General features: G+C 33.8%; 2 protein-coding genes across 5 annotated transcripts; both read right to left on the bottom strand.

Annotated features, from left to right (window-relative positions):
* Positions 1 to 491: 491 nt before the first annotated feature.
* LOC122302785 lies at positions 492 to 7,695 on the bottom strand. 4 transcript variants are annotated; one of them, XM_043114206.1, is made up of 8 exons: positions 6,652 to 7,695; positions 4,572 to 4,868; positions 4,057 to 4,182; positions 3,324 to 3,404; positions 1,998 to 2,061; positions 1,843 to 1,921; positions 1,618 to 1,739; positions 492 to 970 (listed from the first exon to the last, which is right to left on the bottom strand). In XM_043114206.1, exons 1-5 carry the CDS (start codon positions 7,553 to 7,555, stop codon positions 2,033 to 2,035), a joined length of 1,437 nt encoding a protein of 478 aa, XP_042970140.1. In that variant the 5' UTR covers positions 7,556 to 7,695; the 3' UTR covers positions 492 to 970; positions 1,618 to 1,739; positions 1,843 to 1,921; positions 1,998 to 2,032. The 4 variants fall into 4 exon arrangements, with proteins under 4 accessions (XP_042970140.1, XP_042970141.1, XP_042970139.1 ...); XM_043114207.1 differs by lacking the exons at positions 492 to 970; positions 1,618 to 1,739; positions 1,843 to 1,921 and having other exon boundaries at positions 1,997 to 2,061; positions 3,324 to 3,400; XM_043114205.1 differs by lacking the exons at positions 492 to 970; positions 1,618 to 1,739; positions 1,843 to 1,921 and having other exon boundaries at positions 3,324 to 3,851; positions 3,899 to 4,182.
* A 4,058-nt stretch (positions 7,696 to 11,753) lies between these two features.
* Positions 11,754 to 13,028, bottom strand: LOC122302792 (allene oxide cyclase, chloroplastic-like). The gene is made up of 3 exons (XM_043114214.1): positions 12,697 to 13,028; positions 12,471 to 12,592; positions 11,754 to 12,392 (listed from the first exon to the last, which is right to left on the bottom strand). The coding sequence occupies exons 1-3, from the start codon at positions 12,935 to 12,937 to the stop codon at positions 11,991 to 11,993; spliced, it is 765 nt and encodes a 254-aa protein (XP_042970148.1). The 5' UTR covers positions 12,938 to 13,028; the 3' UTR covers positions 11,754 to 11,990.
* Positions 13,029 to 14,863: the final 1,835 nt, after the last annotated feature.

Below are 14,863 nucleotides of genomic sequence, written 5' to 3'. Positions count from 1 at the left end.
TCCTTTCCAATGAGGTATCTTTATTCTTTTATCCCCTACCATCCTGGGTAGTTGTCTCATATGTTGTTCTTCTCGATCTTCACAAGATTGCAATGTGCTCTTCCATTATAGATGGAGAGAGTGCAACAGAAAACAAAAAGAAGAGGTGAAAACGAAAAAGGGAAAATACTGATTGTGAGTTCCATGAGTGTGAAAACGCACCTCTGTGCGCTTCATTATCATGTTACAGTTTGTATATCATCTGCCGAAATGTCAACTCAGGCAATTTTTCATTCACGTTTTCTCTGACCTTCCCACTGTCATGTTAGGAAGAAAATGGTGCTGGATTTCACCTAACAAATGTTAAATATTCTGAAGAAACCTGCCATGAATGATTACATGAGTTTTCATCTAAAATGCAAGTTACCTTTATCTTCAATTATAGGAAAGAAATATCTAACACGGTTGCTTGGCACTCCGAAAACAGGCTATCTCAATCGCAAAGAGTAGAGTCGGGGAAAAAAAAGTTGATAATTGATCAAAATTTCACCAGTTACTCGAAAATTACCAAATAAGCCATTCGGCATTACAATTTATAAGCATAACTACCACATTGAAACGGGTGACCACCCCCATTTATCTGTGCACATTAGTTTAAACAATTCCAAACCGAAAGAGTTTTACAGACCTGAGCGTAAAGGTATATTATGGAGTTCCATCCAAATCATACACAATCTTGTAACAGATAAAAGCAACTTATGATGGATCATATATTATTGCCAGTCCTCCAGTAGACAACCTTGGACTTGATGCGAGCTCCAAAATAGGGGAAAACAGATGAACTGCTGCCAACAAGTTCACATCTGGGGTGAAGTTGTCTCGCAGCTCATGGAAGCAGGATGTGTAGCAGAGGTGGCTTTGAGCTGTTATAAAACTTGATCTTCAGAACTCCGTGACGAGTACTCAACTGGTTACCATGATTCTATACTTCCTAAAAGTCGTAGGAATAACAAAAATCCTCATTAAAACTTAATAAATTTAATTAAGTCAGGCATAAGATGCAAACCATTCCACTGAATTCAGAGGGAGAGAGATAGAGAGAGAGAACCATTCATGGAACCATTTATTAAGGGGAATTCTGGAAGTATATCAGGCAATTGTATTAGTCATAAAACCAAATTTTAATGATCGATTAAGTGATGATAAAAGTGGGAAACATCCAATACGTCAGCACTTGGCAAAATCAAACCCGCCTCAGAGGTTGAGGTGGATACTGCAATAGCTCATGTTTCCGATGATTTATATAGAGGCTAAAAGAAGAAATGATTAATGACAACTTTTTGGGATCCGGCAACAATAGTGAATCAACATAAAATGGGTAATTTGGTTTGATAAAATGGTTACTTGCCAAAAAGAGAGTTACAGCCAACTTGGACATAATGTGACTCTTAAGTCAAAATGACAAGGTTGAAGCCAATTCCTTCAGTTTATCATCAGTATGCACTATATAGATACAACCTTTTTATATTTCCATATACCTCCAATAGCATGTCAAAGTATTTCTTGACATCTCACTTAAATTAACAACACCAGAGCCATAAAACATCTGATACAATGAATAGAGAGTGTCATGCATACCTTCAAGAGCTCCGCAATTGTTGAGTTGTCATGCACCAATAAATAATTGAGGCAGCTGCAGCTTGTGACTCAACAACAGAATGAAAGCGAACCATGGTAATCAGAGGATACATGAAAATCAACTGAAATTCAGGAAAACATGAATCAAGTTCTAAACCCGGGTAGGTCGTTCTATATTTTACAGAAAATATGTGACAAACCTGCATTATAATTTAAAAGACTTACCGGGGAGCACAGAAAAATTGATCCAGGAACCCACTCAAACTGGCAGACATCATCTATCAGCTCCTGGAACATAGCTTTCCTGAAAATAACCAGCTTAAATGATAACAATAAGAGAAAACATAATATAAGGTAGGAAAACAGGTCAAGCTACTAACCACTAAAGATATAATCGCTGAGAACCTGAGCAACTTTAGGAAATTGCATATGCATACAAGTTTCCTGGTTAACAGGGATAAACATTAGCCAAAACAATAAATAGAGAGGGAGGCAGGGATTACAGCAGCATGTGGCAGAGCAGAAATCAGAAATTACCGACCAGAAAAACTTTTTTCTTTTTATAAGTAAGAAATATTTCATTGATATTGAAATAGGAATAGCCCAAGTATATTGACCAGAAAAAAACTCCATCACAAACAATGTTTGATACATTGTTAGGCAATTGGGCGCATTTCCATACGGTTACCCATTTAGTTTGATACAGTATTTGGTTTCTTTACAAAGTTCTAATTCGGTCCCCACAAAAATAAGGTTCCAAGTTCATCCATAAAATCCTTAACTGTAAGCAATAGTCTTTTATGCCGTCCTGTCATAAAAGGTGATGGCATCAATGTTTTAATTCCGTTCCAATGATCATTCCAGTTTAAGTACTGGACCAGAATATTTCAGTATGGGTACATTCAGGTGTACTGTTTCGGAATTAATTACATATTATATACAAATATTTATATGTATATATAAACTAACAACTAATAGAATAAATATATATATATATGTAAGTGTGTATCATGTATATGTATATATATATATAAAAGAATTGAAGATTTATAAAATGAATATACATTGAAAAAATACAAACTTGAGTTGAGACACAAAAAAGAAAAAAGAAAAAAGAAAGAAAAAAGAAAAAAAAAAGAATAGAGAAATAATTAAAAGTAATGATATTTAAAAAAGGAGAGAATGGGGGGACATATTTAAATTTACAAAAAAATTAAAATTGTATAAATACATTTATATTCTAAAATTAATTAAATACCATCTAGATTTAAAAATTTACAAAAATACCAAGCAAGCACAAGAAAATCACAAAAATAGTCTGAAACGGAATAGGGCTTAGAATTTGACCGGAATGGCTGAAACAGACCAAAACGGGCCGAAATTTGGGGCAGAACAGAACAAAGAAGGTATAATGTACCAGACACTACACTAGAACGGAAAATTCTGGCTAGAATGGAACGGAATTTAAAATTATGGACAACATGACTCTTTTGCATATTGACCACAATCAATTTTTGTAATGAAATGATTAGTTTTACTTATAAAAAAGTTTTAGTGACAAAAGGACTAAATTGCTTAAGAGTTAAAAAATTTCAGGAATGAAATTGAAACCTTTTAAAATACAAGGACTAAATTCAAAGTATCAAACATTAGTATGGCACTTCTTCTTTACAGATTATTTTTAAAGTAAGAAATCCAAAGATTACCTTGTCCAAGAATCAAAACAGCATTTGAAGCCAAAGGAATAACATCTTCTACCTTTTCACTGGTGAAAATTGCCTGACTAACTAACAGACAAACAAGAAATAATTAGACTTGTCTCTTCCCAATATTATATATACATGAGAAATGATATGTGATACCCCATATGATAAGAAGATAAGATTTGATAAGAGGATAAGGTAGGTAGTGTATGAGATCCCAAATTGCTTGGGAATGACAAGTTCTTGCTCTTTATAATGTTTCAATGGAACTTTAATTGTATCATTGACTAGTCCTTTTAGAGTATAGACCATGTGGTTTGAGCCCATTGGGGCATTACATGATATTTGCATTCCTGGAGTGTGCAATTCCCACGCACTCCCTATGAAAAAAGTGAGTAAATCTGAGATCCACATTAAAAAAAGTATTTTTTTGGTGGCCTCCACTTTTTTTCAAAGGAGGTATGCGGTGATTGCACACTTCAAGATTGTATATAGCATTGCCCAATAGAAAAATGTGCAAAAGGACACTCATTATGGGGGAGCATTGGGTAGAAAATGATTGTCAAAATGAGTTCTCAACATCATACAACTCCACTATAAGGGTCAAATTGATAACAAATGCTTCATTGCAAAGCATTTGCATACCCTAGGAAAACAAATAAGCAGGTAATTTCTAAATGCCTAAAAGGCAAGTATATCATTCTGAGTAACCAGAAAACTATGGAATCATGAAAACCTGAGATTTGCATTAACTTTTCTTCACTTTCCTTTCTTTCATTCTCGTTCACAGCAGTGTCCATGTCAGATGCCGCCATCACATGCACAGAATAATATCCATCAGATATCCAAACAGTTTGAGTCCCTGCAAAGTGATGACAAATTCATTTAACGGTGGAGAGCACACACAGTGTCTCATAAGCACATGCTTTTAGTACAGATCAAAAGTCAAAGATCTAAAAATAAAGTGGACTAGCATAACATTTGCTCCGTCCCTCCCCGCGTGCTATAAAATTTGTGCTCTCTCTCTCTCTCTCATACAAACCAAGCACAAAGGCCAGACTACTCATAATTCAACCCCTTAACATGTGGAGTGCCTGGCTCTCTCAGTTCCTGGTTGCACATATCCCCAACCTCCTCCCCCTCCCCTTCCTCAAATCACAGCTACATCAAAATTCATAGCAGCTTTGGTAATGAAGCAGTCTAAATGAAAATATCTGCTGAGACAATTCAAAAGAAAGAATTGAAACGTACTTATAGAAACATCAGGAAGAATAGCCAGCTTTTGCACTTTCATGATGTGGGGCAATTGCTGCATGTGAAAAGTATCAGATCCAATGGCAGAATTGGATAGATGCAATAGGTGTAAATCTCCGGCTGAGTCCAAGATTACAAATTTTTTTGGAGACAACGCCTGGATGGAGATTGCCTTTACCAACATAATTAGCATTCTAGTGGATGATGAGGATCCAACCTCATCAGTTGTGAATGGCACAAAACATGCACCTCCTTCACTAGAGTCTTGTCTCAATCTAATGGAACTCTGTTTCACTGCAGATTAAAATGGCACAATTAGCTGAAATACTAAGAACCAGTGGAAGCAACCTAGCTGAATGAAGACATGTATCAGATGGTCGGTATTCTACATTCATGGAATTAATAAAGAAAAAGAATTTAGTGACCCGTCTACTTGCTCGAGGTTCCATTTGAATAAGAAAATCATGACAGATAAACCCTAATTAAAGTCTTCTTTCTAACAATCAGTAGTTTACCATCTAGAGGCATCCTTATGTATTAACCAAAGAACAGCACCTTGATTAGGTAGTACCTGGTCGAAATACCTAAAAAACAATTTGTCAGCAGAATGTACATGGAAAGATAAATTTTCTGCAAGTAGTGCACAAGTATGTACAGCAGGTTGTCCACCCTTAGTTAGCCGTAAGATACAGTAAAACCGTATTATAGGACAGGCAAGCCACAGCATAAGAAGAAACACCGCACATAATGATACTAAGGTTCTTCAAATCACATCACTTAAATGCAGTAGTAAAAGGGAATAAAACCAAGATATGTTGCAAGTGATATGCTTTCGATGGAACTAAGACTATTAGATTAACCCAAATCCCACTCAGCTGAAGCTATAGTTATATTTTATGGATATTGATACGCATTTGAAATTTGGCATACTAATGAAATTGCCAGTTATCATGCTTCCAATCCTTTTTCTTCTTTTTTTCTCCTTTCAATCAAACCAGTAGACACATGAATATTGATAGCAAATCTCAAGAGAGATACTTAATTTTTGAAGCCAAATATCCATATCAAGAATAATCATTGATATAAACCCAAATTAAAATAAATAAATAAATCCTTTGGCTCCCATGTGACACCCAAAGAGTCACTTTGCAGCATCAACTCTCAAGTTGCCCCACCCATTGCTTATTTATAGATCTCCTTCAACCAACCCATATTCCTGTGCTTTTATGCAGCCTATCAATCATATTTTTCTATCGTAAAATTTTGTTAATATCAAAGAACAGGTACTGTAAAAATTACAATATGATAGAATCTCAGAACACTTTGTTTGATGCATATGATGGCAACAAAAAGAGTAATATCAAGACCAATCCATGCTATTTAGCAAGGTAAGAAGAAGTAATTGTTTTCTTTTCCCAATGATTTTTCACTTCATATATAGTTGTTTCCATAGGAGTAGTATATTTCCCATTGAAAGCTCATTTTCAAAGGATTGCGGGATCTGTTTTGACAAGAAATGAGAAGCTGTATATTAGAATTTAGACCTTCATGGAATTCCAGAAGCTTTATTTTAGCCATTTCATAGACTTCTTCTCTCTCGCAAGTAATACCATCTTACAGACTTGTAGAGTACTAAATAAATATGCCTAATTATACATACATGTTCATGCATGTGTGTGTGTGTGTAGCAGGCTTCTTCGAATGTTATATACTTTCTACATTTCAAGCTCTAGAGAAACAGAAACTGAACCAAAAGCTTTCCAATATTAAGTACAGTTTTTCCCTTTCCATACATGAATAGGATATTAAGATTATATTACTGATATTTTCCAGTTGTTATCGGATTTCAAGGCTATCTACAGGATTTAGCACACATAATTTAAGGATTGGAAAAACAGCGTTGCCATGTATGAAACTGAAATCTAATGCGATGTGACAAATTAGTTAGTTCTACAATAAAAATCAAATTTACTTAACGAGAGCTACTCAATTATTTTCCAAATTAGCAACACCACTCAACATGGAGTACATAGAGCAATATTTCTCATCGGAGTAATGTATAGAGCTCCACACTTACCAGATTCGTTTTGCTTATCACTCCTCCCGTCCAAATAGCCATTCCTAGTAATCCTTGAAGCTCCTTCACCACCACTTTGGGCACCCCTGTACTTCGTATTATCATCCCCAATTTCGCCATTCGGTAAATGCAATCCTCGACCTTCCGATTTCTCATTCAATAATTTCCCATTTGTCAAATTCATATCCGCACTCGAATAATTCCTAACCCGCCCTTTTACGAGGGGCCTCAGATTGAAAACCCTAACCCCGTTTTCCTCCCCCAAAATCAAGGACCCGCACGAGATGCTAATCGAGAAGACGGGCTTGGAGCACTCAATCACAGCGCTCCTCATCAATTTCACAACCACCCCATCATCCTCACCTACAGTTCTTACAGCGAAAACCAAAATTCTCGAGCTCGAAACAGAGTATATAGCGAAGAAATTGACCGACCCAGCTAGCCGAACTGAAACCCCGTGATTCACATCGACCAAAACCCCCAATTTATCATCGAACCGAAGACCTTTCTGATTGCAAACGACCTGAGCTCTGGCGAACGACTTGCTCTTCCGCAGTAGAACATAGAACCGGAGGAGAACCTGGGACCCACCTCTTTGCGGACCCGATGCAACAAAAAGAGTGCGCGTGTTCGTAGGATTAGGGCTAGGATTATGCTTAGGGTTTTGACTTTGGAGTAGAATGAAGGCGGATGAGGAAGAAGGAGGAGGAATGATGGTTTGAGGGGGAGGGAGGGAGGATAAAGAAAGAGGGGAGAGAGAAGGGTAAAGAGAGATAGAAGAGTCGGAGTGCATGAGGGCTAGAGAGAGAGAGTGGGGTTCGAAGAGGAGAGAGGTTATGGGAGGCGGGAAGGAGGAGAGGGGAGGGTTGGGGAGCTTCAGCTTGGAAGCTTGGACAACAACCATTAGAAAGGATTCAGACTTGGAGCCACTGAGATTGGAGTTGGAGTTAGAAGAAAACGCATCTGGCTGCTGTTCAATGCACCATTTTTCTCCACTTTTTGTTTTGTTTTTTCCCTGTTAATGTAGTAGATCTTGAAATTTTAATGTTTAATGGTTTTTAAAGTTTAGTTAATGGGTGGGAGCGGGGGAGTCAATATGTTAGGTTAAGGTGATAAAGATCTATCTAAAATAAATGCCCATGCCAAGTCACATGCTAATGCTATGCGGGTGCCCCACCTTCTTCTTCAATGTGGCTCATAAAAATTTAGTTATAAAGATAATTATGTATTTACACGTATATTAATTTAATGTAATTAATTAAAAATTAAATTTTATTAAAAATAATATTAATTTAAATTTTGAATATAAAAAAATTAATGTTAATATGCAGATTAATATGCAACTTTATTCATACGTAACAAAATTTGAGGATTAACAATTTGAATGTTTAGTTGAAATCAGAAACGATGAAAATACAAATTTTTTCTATAATTCTGTCTTAAATTTGAGAGAATTTTGTAAAATAAAATTTAAAAAATAACATCATATTATATAAATACATTTATTTTAAAATATAATTATATAAAATATTGTAAAAATTAATTATGCATATATATAATGAACTTTGTTACATATAAGTAAAGTTACGTATTAATCTGCGTATCAATATTGATTTATTTATACTTAAAATTTAAATTAATACTATTTTCAATAAAATTTATTTTTTGACTAATTACATCAAATTGATGTACATATAATTGTGCTTATTAGTATATTTTTCCATATATAATTACGTTGAGATCACCCGTACCTATTTAGGTCTGTCACGTGAGTCGAATGATAAGCCAAATTCCTGCTTTTTGGGGGTAAGAAATGAGTGAAATAAGCATTTAGTTTAAAATAATATTAAAAAATAATAATTTTAACTTTATAATACTTTTATTTAAATTTTCTCTCATTTTTAAAGTTTAATAAAAAAATTTAACTTAAATCATTTTATTATTATTTAAAAATTATCTCAAAATTATTAAAAAATATACTAAAATATTTTAAATATTGAAACATAGCCTAAGTCCATACTATATAATTATATTTATTTCAGGATTAGTTTTTGTAGCAGTTATTTTGTAGTGGCATGTCAAGATTTTCTGCCAGGCTACATGAATAGGTACGGATGAAAATCAAAGGTTCCTATGCAGTTTTGGTCCAAAACCGAAATCGGCTGGTGAAGGGGAAAAAAATCTTCAACATCAGTCTCGATCTCGATTGTCTTCAGGTCGATTCATCAGCATCATTGATGGCGCAATGAGAGAGATTGAGGAATAAGAAACACTGAAACAGATATTCAAATTTCACAAATTCACTCGAACGCAAACAAAGTTACAAACACTTGAATGCAATCATCATAGATTCACAAAATTACAAACACTATCGATTAATTTGATTGACAAACTCACAAACTCAATGAAGAAGAACTTTCGAACTCATAAGAAAATCTTTTATGTCCGCCCTGAAGATGAACTTATAGAGGGAACACTAAAATAGAGGTTCCAGCCGTGTTGACATAGAGAAAGGAGTGAGAAAGTAAGAGAGTTATGAGATCAGGAGGGAGAAGAAGAGGGAAGGGAGGGCTATTCGAACCCTTATTCCAAACGGCATCATTTCATCTTATATATATATATATATATATATATATTTTCTAAATGGTATTTATAAAACGGAGTTAGTTTATTTAAAATATATAAAATATATATATATATTTATTAGATCGACCGGTTTGGTAATTTGAACTTGAGACTAAATCAGCCTATATCGACTTATTCAAATTACCACTGCCTCCCAACCGATTCCTGTTGGTGCCAACCAATTCTCTCGGTTCATGTACACTCCTGGAATGGAATAATACCGATGGAAGTAAAATCTAAACATTGAATGACAACAAAAACTATAAACAAACATTAACTTTCATTTTTTTTTTTTCTAAGAGTAAAGTTGCTTGTTAATTGTTATTCTAAGCACGCAGGTCACAGGTGGATCCTTCTGAAAAAACATGTACGGGCTGAAACAGATTAAAATCCAACCCACAAGACAAAGCATAAAACGCCAATGTAGGCCATAGTGATATAGCTGTTATGATATTATATTTCTGCATAAAAGCATGGATACGAGAGCCCAAAAACTCCAAACAAAAATTAGTCTGACAAAAAAGGATCTAGATTAAGTTAATTAAATGTGTAACGATCAGAAGGAGAAAGAGAGAGAATGCCTGGTGCCAGGTGCCTAGTGCCTGGTGGGCATGCGTGGGAGGAAAGAAGAAAACGTTACTTTCGAGGGTCGTGAGTTTCGGCCTTTATTTATTTGTCGCCGAGACCTTGTTGATTCAGACTTCGGGAATGTATGGATTAAAAAAAAAAAAAGTCATTTATCTCATATTATTTTATTTAATTATAAAATTTTTAAAATTTTTATATAAAATATAATAAATAATTTAATTTTTTAAATTTTAAAAAAAATAAGATTTATTTAACATTCATTGAATCTCATTTCAATTCATTGTCTAAACCTCTCTTTATTTTTGAACTTTATGGGAACAAGAATTGGGCTTATCCTCGATAATCTTTATAGAAGATTGGGACGGGTCTTAGGGCTAATTTGTTAGGGAGATATTTTTAGTTATTTCATTCTTATATATCATTTAAATATAAAATATGTTTTAATTTTTAATTTTTAATTTTTTCATCTAATCATTATTCAAATATTAAATCTATTACAAAATTTTCAAATGTCAAATAAAAACAATATTTAAATAATTATTTAATTTTATAATATGAGTTTTGTTATTCATCATCCTCACACACCACATTTATTTTATTTTATTTAGTTGTATTTTTCTTAAAAAAATTAAATTATTTTATTCATCATCTATACACTACATATTTAATAAGAGAAAAAAATAAAAAAATAAAAAATTATGTATAGTGTGTAGAAATAATGAGTAGACTTTTTCTTATAATATTTTTATTGAACTCTTTAAAGAAGCGTTGGCCTTTTATTTGTATTTTTTTTAGCAAAAATCGAGTGACACATATATCTTTTAATTAATATATATTGTTATCATTGGTGGAGAAGGAGAAAGAGGCTCGTTAATTAATTAACAACTTATGTTGGCCGAGCAATTTATCAGTTAGTGTCAATTATGTTCATCACGCATGGAAACAAGCCGTGCGTGAGATTCATGCGTTGACGTTTTGGGCGCGGGTCCACCTCGTCCCAACATATCGACGGCAGGAAAACGTCGGGATGCATATTGACTTTTCATGACTGAAAAGCAATAAATCTAATAAAATTCAAACAGACGACCAAAAATTACCATTTAAACATATTCACGTATAAATAGTGCAAAGGAAACGAAGAAAAAAGCGATATGGAGATCATTTTTTAATCAAGTTAGCTATATTTTAATTGAGAAATGATATTTACAGTTGTGGTTGTGCAAGCAGCGTACAGTCATTTTGAAAAAAATGAATTAATATGAGACCCACATGAAAAAAAACTAACTTTTTAATCGTGGACCCCACTCTTTTTCAAAGCGATTGTGTGACGTTTATAATTCCACAACTGTATATAACATTGTTGATTTTAATTCTAGATCTATGAACAATCCAATGCCAGCCTATATCCGAGTAAAAACATCGTGGAAGCGTTGTTTGGAGGACAGGAGAGTCCTTTCGGCTATAAAAGAACGTTAAATTAGAAGTATCCCATGTGGGCTTTTAGAGAAAAATGTAAACAAGCAATAAATAATGAAAAAAAAAAGCGAGCATTTTAAGTTGAACGAATGATGATGGTGAAGTGGAAAAAAAATATTTTGTAATCTTGCTCTTTGTAGATTCCTTCTTGTATTTTTTTTTTTGCCTTTAGCTGTAAAAAGAAAATAAAAATAATTTAATTCTAAATTGATTACATAAAAATAATTTTATAAATTATCATATTTTGATATAGCTTATCATATTATAAAATTATCTTTATGAACAAATTTATTCATTATTTTCACATTATACATTATTTTTTATTTTTTTATTTATTTCCTTATCAAATATGTATTATATGAATGATGATTATTGATGAGTTGAAAATTTTAATTAATTTAAGAGAAATAAAATAAAATAAATTTTATAAATATTTTTATTATAAAATATATTTAAATTTTAACTAAAAATATAAATTCACGTTAATTTATAAAATTATTTTTTATCTAATCTTTATAACTCTCGGTGGAGCCAGCCACAGAGATACCTGAGACGGCAAATAGATAAGATTTTGGTTTCCAATCGTGTAAGCAAGCACCGACTCTTCCAAACAGAAATTTCCAAACAGCACTTAACATCAGCGGCATACATCAGTTGGTGAAGTTGAAAATGGTGGCATCGGGCTGACAGGCCTTAGCCGCAGGGGTGGGCTCGACGGCTGGGTTGGGCTCGACCGGCTTCACGACGAGCTCCTCTGGAAGGTCCTTGATGCCCTTCAAGCAAAACGTGTAGAAGAGCTTAGAGGGAAACACAAGCTGCTGTAGCTTAACCTCACCGTACACCCCCTCGAAGACCCCGGACCCACCTGTCACGGCCAGGTAAGTGTCCTCGTACGTCAAATACGCTCCTTGCACTGATATGTGACCGTATCCCCCGAAGTAAAAGCTGAAGATCGCCTCGTACCGGTCTCCTTTCTTTTCCGGTTTGTTTTCGATGAGAATGCATATTCCCGCCGTGATCCCCGCCCGCTTTTGCAGGTCTCCAGTATACACCTATTATTACGTACATATAAAGTTTTAACTTTGAGATAGACAAAATTACTTTATTGCATACGAGTCTTGGACAATTACTTTGTTGCTAAACGGGACTAGGTCGCCAAGGGAATTTACGGGTTTCTGGCTCAACCGGAGGTAGGCAGGACTCCCACGATCGTGCTCGTTGATCTCGTAAACGTACAGTTCCTGAACTTTGCCTGCCAAAACAGAACAGACAGAAAAACCAAGGGTAACACATGATCCAACCAAAAACTTCGATTTCGTAATAGAAAAACTAGGGGGGAAAGTGAGAAATAATTACAGGGCCTAGCAGAGCCCGATAGGTCGGCCTGGCTTTTGCAAGCGAATGATCTTCTGGGTAGCGAAAGGCTGGGGCATTGTGCTGGATTTGAGCGGAGTTTGAGGCTATGGGTGATGGATGGATTTGAGAGCTTGAAAGATAGGAGTCTGTTGGCTGGTGAAGCAGTACCGGATTGTGATCTAGGGTTGGCAAGTTTGACAGAGAAAGAGGTAGTTATCAAAGCTGAGCTTGAGCATGCCATTGGTGAGAGACGGAGAGCTCTTACTTACGGTGAAGTTCTTCACACATTCACAGTGCTTGGTCAGCCAGAAAGCAAGGGAACTTGATTAGAACGACAGGGGAGTTGGCTGTTTATATGACAAGGTTAGGCTGACCAGTAAGATCAGTACCGTAAGATTTCAATCATGTGCTAATAGCTCTTGGGGTGTACGGACGGTCGGTACAAATTAATGGGCCTAATCTAAAGGAGTCATATTTTTATTAAGAGTTTTGTTAATACAAGTAAAATTACTTATTAATTTATGTATTAATATTAATTTATTTATATCTAAAATTTAAATTAATATTATTTTTTATAAAATTTATTTTTTAACTAATCACATCAAATTAATATATAAATTAATGCATAATTATCCTTACAATTATATTTTTTCTTCTATCTATATTGTTGACGGGGAAAATTAAAAAAGTCCGAAAAGGTAGGAAGAAATTCCTTTCAATTCTGAAGGCGGGTTTGGTATTTGGTAGGAAAAATCTCAAGGAAATTTTGGTGTCTTCGGATGCGGCTCGCCATGTTCCGATGCGTTCCATGTGGGGTGGGTGCGCTTTTATGTGGGCACCAAAAACTAGATTAATAAAAAAAAAATTCATTAGGTCTAATTTTTTTAAAAAAAAAAAATAATTCATTAATAAAAATTTTTTATTTAAAATATTAAATTAAAATTAAGTGACTTATTATATGAAAATTACATAATAAATTATACAATTATTAATATATACTAATACTATATATTATAATTATATATTAAAGAATATTAAAATACATTGATAATACCAATACTATAACTAATAATTATAAATTTAATACTAACAACTTATATTAAGTTAATTATACTAATACTATTATAAATTTATACATATACTATAATTTATACTATAACTCTTATAATATGATAATATATTAATATATACTAGTATTATATATTATAGTCATATATTAAATAATATAATACTTATGTAATATTATGATATATTAATAATTAATTATTTATATAAATAACATATATAAATAATAATAAAATTTTAAAATTTGTTTTCATTTGGTTTGATTTGATCTCGATCCAAGGGTTTTCTGGTCTGGTCCGAAGTGAAAAACTCTTGGACTAGGACTGAACTGAATGAATTCGGTCTTATAAAAATTGGACAGGACAAAAATGGATGGTCCGGTCAGTTTAGTCAGTCCAGACTGACCGAATCTCACCCCTAATTTATTATATGAATAGTAAAATCATCGTTCATAAATCTATAATTGTAGACGGAATTTAGAATTCTTAACTTACATAATTATGGTAGTAGCACAGTTGGTACGAGTTTGTATTTCACGACTTCAAGGTCAGAAGTTTAAATTAAGACATAAGTTAAAATCACTTATAATAGTAAATCCTGACATTTGAGTTGTAAGATGTGTTTTGGATTAGTTAGATACTTTAGAAGTACTGTGACGATGAGCTCACTTTTGAAATAGTAGCTATAACTTATATCAGACATTTCGCAATAGATAACTCCCATGGTCAGGTCTAAAAAATATTACTACGCTGATCAATCCCACCTCCCATTTTCACCCAAAAAAAAAATTACTCCATATAAATAAGAGAGAATGATCTTGCTATAAAGCCAATTGTTTTCTTCTCCTGTTTTCTTTATTACCCTCGTGAAACACGTGAAAAGTAACATCTACGGTATAAAAAACAAGTAATTGGGAACGACTTCCAAGTAGTTACAAAGGAAAAAAGCATGGCATGCATGCATTGATCAACATGTGTAACATGATCGATAATTTCCAGTCATTTTCAATCCCCAACACTTTCAATAGATCAACAATTAAACTTTTAATGGCTCATTAAACCCAGCGTAGTTTTTAGATAGTTGGGCTTCTCAGTTCACACGT

The sequence above is a fragment of the Carya illinoinensis genome, chromosome 3 (genome assembly GCF_018687715.1).
Source record: "Carya illinoinensis cultivar Pawnee chromosome 3, C.illinoinensisPawnee_v1, whole genome shotgun sequence".
Lineage (NCBI taxonomy): Eukaryota > Viridiplantae > Streptophyta > Magnoliopsida > Fagales > Juglandaceae > Carya > Carya illinoinensis.
The sequence above is the reverse complement of the archived record's forward strand: the minus strand, read 5'-3'. Positions and strand labels throughout refer to the sequence as shown.

Excerpts from the sequence above, each read along its gene's own strand:
- LOC122302792 (XM_043114214.1), bottom strand. The coding sequence starts at position 12,937 with ATGGCATGCTCAAGCTCAGCTTTGATAACTACCTCTTTCTCTGTCAAA. Across the intron at positions 12,593-12,696 it reads ATCGGGCTCTGCTAGGCCCT|GCAAAGTTCAGGAACTGTAC; the intron begins GTAATTATTTCT and ends CTGTTTTGGCAG. Across the intron at positions 12,393-12,470 it reads TAGTCCCGTTTAGCAACAAA|GTGTATACTGGAGACCTGCA; the intron begins GTAATTGTCCAA and ends ACGTAATAATAG.
- LOC122302785 (XM_043114204.1), bottom strand. The coding sequence starts at position 7,555 with ATGGTTGTTGTCCAAGCTTCCAAGCTGAAGCTCCCCAACCCTCCCCTC. Across the intron at positions 4,869-6,651 it reads TGATAAGCAAAACGAATCTG|TGAAACAGAGTTCCATTAGA; the intron begins GTAAGTGTGGAG and ends TTTAATCTGCAG. Across the intron at positions 4,183-4,571 it reads TCTTCCTGATGTTTCTATAA|GGACTCAAACTGTTTGGATA; the intron begins GTACGTTTCAAT and ends ATCACTTTGCAG.